Source organism: Clupea harengus, chromosome 17, assembly GCF_900700415.2.
Source record: "Clupea harengus chromosome 17, Ch_v2.0.2, whole genome shotgun sequence".
Lineage (NCBI taxonomy): Eukaryota > Metazoa > Chordata > Actinopteri > Clupeiformes > Clupeidae > Clupea > Clupea harengus.
In genome coordinates, this window is record NC_045168.1 from 16,561,717 (window position 1) to 16,569,532 (window position 7,816).

At 45.7% G+C, this 7,816-nt stretch overlaps 1 protein-coding gene across 1 annotated transcript in view; it reads left to right on the top strand.

Moving 5' to 3' along the window:
* The window catches only part of sik2b (salt-inducible kinase 2b), a 50,851-nt gene that overhangs the window by 19,713 nt on the left and 23,322 nt on the right, over positions 1-7,816 (top strand). Inside the window, exon 4 of the mRNA XM_042710327.1 lies at positions 2,148-2,317. Coding sequence (XP_042566261.1) covers positions 2,148-2,317 — 170 coding nt within the window. The remainder of the gene's footprint in view (positions 1-2,147; positions 2,318-7,816) is intronic.

Here is a 7,816-nt window from a genome sequence, read left to right on the forward strand (position 1 = left end):
ACCGAGACGGTAGTTGAAGATGGAGAGAGCTGAGGGAATGTTGGGCAGAAAGTTTGTGTTTAAGAGGCAAAATGACGGAACAATCGACAAAACTAAAGTTGTATGTAGCATTTGTCAAGCTGAATGTAGCTATCACAGAAGCAGCTCGTCTTTAAGTTATTACCTTAATGCAAAGCCCCCGACAGAAAGCAGTCCCAGGTTAGATGGTCGCCAACCCACACTCCACGACTTCTAGGAAAATAACTAGACCAGTCCATGAAAAGGTGACCAACGCTATAGCAGTGACTGTCGGCCCATCAACATAGTTGAAGACGGTGGGCTGACTGAGGTGATTCGAATTGCTTCAGGGGACAATTCTTCCGATTTACTGTCGAGGGGCATTGTCTTGCATACATTCCTTGTATGACGGCGAGAGAGCACGAAAAAAAATACAATTAAACAACAGTGTCTAAAATACACGCTGTCTGAAGTGATTACTCGTTAATTCATAAGATTTAGTCTTTAGAAGAAAAACAAACTTTTAATCGCGATGAATCTAGATTAATGAATTTCAAAATGTGAGATTAATTAGTTATAGAAAAAAAAAACAAGGGTCAGTTACCGGCACTGGCTTCTAGCTGTCGGCTCCGCTGCTTAAGAGTACAGCAGCGCATATTTTCAAGTGTAACCATTGAGCGGATCCCGTTTAACTGCCACAAGAGTTGTCCATCTTGTAAGTTTAACTGCCACAAGAGTTGTTCATCTTGTAATAAAGATCTCAATGAGGAAACATGCTGTGTTTTTTCTATTTTCACTGCATTTTAATATAGCCTATAAATAGTGAATTTTAATATAAAAATATTAATGATTAATCGAAAATCGATCGTTAATTCTCCTGACGATCGATTAAGACAATGTAATCGAATGCCCATCCCTAGTTGGTTCTGTTAGATGACCCGTGTGAGAGTGGGGTCGGTTCTGATAGATGACCCGTGTGAGAGTGGGTTGGTTCTGATAGATGGTGTGAGAGTGGGTTGGTTCTGATAGATGACCCGTGTGAGAGTGGGTTGGTTCTGATAGATGGTGAGAGTGGGTTGGTTCTGATAGATGACCCGTGTGAGAGTAGGGTCGGTTCTGATAGATGACTTGTGTGAAAGTGGGGTTGGTAAAGGATATCCTCATGTGTGTGGCTAGGCTACTGGCAGCCCTCTGGGTTTCAGAATGCCTGTAAACAACAACAACAACAGCTCTACTAGTACCGACTAATTGAGTTTGAGGACACCAGATTGTGTTGTCTTTCATTCCATTTATTTTAGATTTTGTCTGTTCATTCTCTGCGTTTTCTGTGTCAAGCAATGAATACTGTCACTGTCACTTGTCACTGTCACTGAGTCAGAAAGGCTGTTTGTGCATATTCATTTGACCACTCACCTGTCGTGTTGATATTCATTTGTACATTACCCTACTTGCTCCTCAAACTGTCAAAGATAACATTATAAAACTGTCAAATGTAACATTTATAAAACTGTCAAATGTAACATTATAAAACTGTCAAATGTAACTATAAAACTGTCAGATGTAACATTATAAAATTGCTGAAGGACATTCTGCTGTCTTGCTTTGAATGAATGGAATGTTGCCGTTGTACAATTCAACTGTAGAAGTGAAGATTTAAAAATATTCTTAATCCTGTCTGGTTAAAGTATATCAAACGCGGGAGTCATTACTAGCCTTTTGTCTAGCTCTAGCACTGCCAACATTTTTGTAACTACGTTTCAAATAAACGTGTGTATGTCATGTCTGTATAGGCATTAGACCCATTGTATTTCTAATATGTCTGTTGCTATCCCTCTGCTAACACGAAAAATAACGGACTCCAAAGCAAGTCACTTAGCGTATGTGTAAGGGTGAGCAGAAGCTAACCATAGTTAGCGTTACTAATTGGGCATCAACTCTCACAGCAACCACGCAGTTAACTTAGGTAAACACATCGATTACAACCTAAGGATTTGATCGCCATAATCTGTTGTGAAATATAAATCGGATGTCTTAGGCGCGAGAGCTGCTAAAGACCGTCGCAGTTTGTTTGTGTGGCTGAGTGAGAGAGAACCGCTTGACATCATTGCGGCTGTTTAACCTCTGACCTCTTGCTTGGCTCCTCCCCTCAGACTACCTGGCCAATCACGGACGTTTGAGTGAGACTGAGGCTCGGAAGAAGTTCTGGCAGATTCTCTCGGCGGTAGAGTACTGCCACAACCGCCACATCGTTCACCGCGACCTCAAGGCCGAGAACCTGCTGCTGGATGGGCACATGAACATCAAGATCGCAGGTCAGGACTGACTGTGTGTGGTGTGTGTGTGTGTGTGTTGTGTGTGTGTGTGTGTGTGTGTGGTGTGTGAGGTGTGTGAGTTCAATAAGAGTCAGCTGCTGTGGCTACCAGCTGTTCAAGTTCACTTCTAGTCATCTGTACAGTCCTGGTTCTCTTCCAGTCATCTGGACAGTCCTGGTTCTCCTGGTTCCTCAGGCCTGGTTCTAAGCCTCTCCAACCCCAACCTGCCACTGGGGGAGGGCAGCCATGAACATCCCCACTTCGAGCTTCATAGTAGAAAAGGTGCCATATGAACACAGTCTAGTAACTGGGTTGTGTGTGTGTCTGTGTCTGTGTCTGTGTGTGTGTGTGTGTGTGTGTGTGTGTGTGTGTGTGTGTGTGTGTGTGTGTGTGTGTGTGCGCGTGCGCGTGTGTCATCAGTGATTGTGCAGCTGTGTGGATATGATGACACTGGTGCCCTAGTACTGGTTTCCAGTGGAATGAATGCACAAGGGCCACACAAAATCAGCACACACACACACACACACACACACACACACACCATCAGTTGACTGTGTGTCCCAGATCTCCACATTGAGTCCCGTCCAGCACCATGTAATCCATTTGGGCTCTGATGAGTTGGCAGACTGCACACACACACACACACACACTGATGAGTTGGCAGACTGCACACATGAGCACATACAAGATCAGGGATACTAACCGCTAAGCCCTCCAACAAGTCATTGTGTGTGTGTGTGTGTGTGTGTGTGTGTGTGTGTGTGTGTGTGTGTGTGTGTGTGTGTGTGTGTGTGTGTGTGTGTGTGTGTGTGCGCGTGTTTATGTGAGCTGATGGGTGCAGCTGGAACATCCTGTGCTTAGTCGAGGCCTGGAGGCCCCCCTAAACAACCCCTCCCTCCACGCTGTCATTGGCCCTCCAGGCTGACTGTCAAAGGCTCAGTAGCCAATGAGCAGTTCCGGTCCTCCTGACCCACCTCCTAAAGCAGCCTGACATCATCACAATCATCCATCAGACACTTCCTGTCTGTGTGAGGAGTCAGTCTGGGGCACAGCAGCGGAGAAACACACACTCATCACTGCACACACACACACACACACACACACACACACACACACACACTCAAAACTGTACACACACACACACACACACACACACACACACCCATCACTGTACACACACACACACACACACACACACACACACACACACACACACTCAATCATCACTGTACACACACGCTCATCGCTTTACACACACACACACACACACAAACACACACACACAGAGATTACACAGGCAGCAATTCCGTAGTGAAGGGATCCACACACACAGACGAACACACACAGACACACACACACAAACATATACACTCCCCCCCCCCCCCCCATAGTACACACATAGTAGCAGAGCAGCAGTGCAAACACTCTTCACTTTATACACACACTTAGACACACATATATGCGTAAACATAGACACACTCATTACACAACAGGACAACAGTGAAAACACCTAGTCTCCACTTAAGACACGCACACGCACGCGCACACACACACACACACACACACACACACACACACATCAAAGCCAGGCATGGGCTGCCAGGCCTCAGAACTCCAAAGGCTTCTGGGTGCCTCAAAGAAATGTCAAACACACACGCAGTGGCAAAGGTGTACACACTCACATATACACATGTATGTACACACACACACACACACACACACTCACAAATACACATGCATGAGCACACACACACAGACACACACACTCACAAATACACAAGCATGTACACACACACACACACACACCACACACACACACTCACAAATACACATGCATGAGCACACACACACACTCAAAAATACACATGCATGTACACACACACACACACACTCACAAATACACATGCATGCACACACACACACACACACACACACACACACACCCATATGTATACTGATCTAAGAGCAACACGCCTGCTTGCCCAGGGCTGGTGCCCCATCCTACAGGTCACTCGTGGTCACTGCCCAGGCGCTGGTGCCCCATCCTAGAGGTGGTCACTGCCCAGGCGCTGGTGCCCACACAGGAAGCAGAGGCCAATGGCTGCACACACACCGCCCCTATTGAAGCTCCAGCTAATCAATGAGTATGAGCTTCACTCTGGTCGTGCCTCCGTCAGATGGCCACCCAGCTCTGTTATGTGTGCGCGGACGTCAGATGGCCACCCAGCTCTGTTATGTGTGCGCGGACGTCAGAGATTATGTAAGAGTCCTAGTCCCAGTCTGGGCTGATTTCTGTCTGTTTACCGGGGGGGGGGGGGGGTGGCGATTTGGGGGGATTATGTCGTCCTGGTAATGGACCTGCCTTTTAATCTGAGGGAACACTCAGTGTGTGTCCACCCATCATCCCCTACGCCCCCGCACATTACGCCCACACTGCTCAACTTCAGAACGATAGTGGCCTCATCAAACAGATGCCTGTTTCAACAGTGTTCCACGTTTTCAGCCAAAACCTGAGTTTACTTCAGATTTATCTCAAATAGAAGTGACAATTCAGTCATGTGCATCATACCAGCCACCCTCTGACACGAACCAGACGCAAGGACAGACAGAACACTCATTATTTTGATGAGGGCCGGCAGAGATTGTGGATGATTACTGTGGCTTAAAGTTAACCTTCTTTGCGCTTTGCAAGCTCTTTTCCGTCTTTAATAGATATCGTTGAGTCTTACTAACTAAGTATTACTAACTATTTACCGGGCTTGTTCTTTCTGTTGAACAATGTAGCCAATTATAACATATTGTAACATTCGCTGTAAGGGCACAAAAACGTAACATTATTTCAGTAGTTCAAAACCAAACTTTGTGATTTTGCAACATTATTTGTACAAGTATAATAATACGTATTAGAACTAGGCCGGTTATAAGTCCTGGAGCTCCCCAAGGCTGCGTCAGCTCTGCCCCTCTTTTCACATGATGTACAAATGATTGCAGAAACCATTACACAAACTACAACAACATTATCACGTTTTCTGATGATACCTAGTTTCCTGACGATTCAGCCATTGCTGTGTGTACATCAGACATAGGAGAGGTGGTGCAGTGGTGTGAGGGGCAAACCTTTCAAAAAACAAAGAAATGATCTTTGTTCCCAGGTCTGTTGGTGACCACAGCCCAGTTTTAATCAATGGGGAGAGTGCTGATCACACACACACACACACACACACACACACACACATATCAGTATTTAGGTATTCTTTTTGACTCTCAGTTGCAATGGGCTCAGCATGTGGAGAATGTTTGTTTACAAATCAGTCAGCGTCTGCACTTTTTGCAAAGGCTCATGGTCCACGGAGGTGATAAAAGCACTATGTTGTTCGTTGTGGCATCAATACATGGTTTGGGTACCTGTCCGTTAAAACTCAAACCACAACTTCAAAACCTGATCAAAAGGGCCTGAAAGATCATTGGTGTGCGGCCCCCATCTCCTCTCCAGGAGATATTTGAGGAGACGGTGAGAGAGCAAGGTCTCATAATCACCTGTGACCTGAATCACGTCCTTCACAGAGCGTCTTATACATACAAACTTATTACATCCTTCACAGAGCGTCTGAGCTCCTTCAGAGAGTCTGAGCTCTTTCACAGAGAGTGTGAGCTCCTTCACAGAGAGTGTGAGCTCCTTCACAGAGAGTCTGAGCTCCTTCACAGAGAGTGTGAGCTCCTTCACAGAGAGTGTGAGCTCCTTCACATAGAGTCTGTGCTGATGCCAAAATAATCAAGAATGGCATTTTATAGTATCTTGGAGGACTTTAGTTGGTTAAAAATAAAGTTTTGGGAGCACCCTACAATATGAAGCTGAGGTATTTAAAAAAAATGAAATGAGCAAGTGGGATCTCTGCTCTGGAATGCATCTTTAAATAAAGCAGCTACTCCTCCTCCTTTCTCACCAGTTCAGCACGTAGTCATGAAACTCACGTACTGGTGACGTCTCCTTCAGATGAGTAGCACTCACAATAGTTCTGTAATCCATGTCTCCGTAAGAAACTGAAAATCTAAATTGTAGGATATTGTAGTGTCATTGACTGGGAATGATTTGTTGGCTAGAGATCTGATGTTAAGTAGAGCTAGCTTTGTAGAGATAATAGAGATGTTAAGTAGAGCTAGCTTTGTAGAGATAAGAGAGAGAGAAGTAGAGCTAGCTTTGTAGAGATAATAGAGATGTTAAGTAGAGCTAGCTTTGTAGAGATAATAAAGAGAGAAGTAGAGCTAGCTTTGTAGAGATTTTAAGTAGAGCTAGCTTTGTAGAGATAATAAAGAGAGAAGTAGAGTTAGCTTTGTAGAGATGTTAAGTAGAGCTAGCTTTGTAGAGATGTTAAGTAGAGCTAGCTTTGTAGAGATAATAGAGAGAGAAGTAGAGCTAACTTTGAAGAGATAATAGAGAGAGAAGCTTTGTAGAGATAGTAGGAGCACCTGGGGCAGTCTGAGGTCATCATTATACTGGTAACAGATTACACTGGGTTACCTCATAAGATGCATGCACTCAATTTCTTCTACTTCAAGACTAAGAAGAATACAAGAATAAAGAGCATTATACACATACTGGGTCCCAGCCTGTTCCCAAAACAGCTTTCAGAACCATCTCTACTCTAGCATACTGGGTCCCAGCCTGTTCCCAGAACAGCTTTCAGAACCATCTCTACTCTAGCAGAGACCCTAAACACATCACAAAGTGCCGTCATTGTTTTGTCTCCTGCCGCTGCTATCAGTAGCACTCACTGAACATTCAGTGTTCTGTGCTGTCAGGGGAACTGAGAGATCAAGGCTGCTGCTGACTATGCTGAAGTGGCCTGAGAGATCAAGATTGCTGCTGCTCACTATGCTGAAGTGGCCTGAGAGATCAAGGCTGCTGCTGAAGTGGCCTGAGAGATCAAGGCTGCTGCTGCTGACTATGCTTAAGTGGCCTGAGAGATCGAGGCTGTTGACTATGCTGAAGTGGCCTGAGAGATCAAGGCTGCTGCTGACTCCTATGCTGAAGTGGCCTGAGAGATCAAGGCTGCTGCTGCGACTATGCTGAAGTGGCCTGAGAGATCAAGGCTGCTGCTGAAGTGCCTGAGAGATCAAGGCTGCTGCCTCCTATGCTGAAGTAGCTTGAGAGATCAAGGCTGCTGCTGAAGTGGCCTGAGAGATCAAGGCTGCTGCTGCTGACTATGCTTAAGTGGCCTGAGAGATCGAGGCTGTTGACTATGCTGAAGTGGCCTGAGAGATCGAGGCTGTTGACTATGCTGAAGTGGCCTGAGAGATCAAGGCTGCTGCTGACTATGCTGAAGTGGCCTGAGAGATCAACACCAACCACCACAACACCAACCACCACAACACCACAGCACCACAGCACAGACCACCACAACAACAACACCACAACACCGACCACCAGAACACCAACTCCCACAACACCTTTTCACAACATTTACAGTCGCTGTGACTTTGTGTGTGTGTGTGTGTGTGTGTGTGTG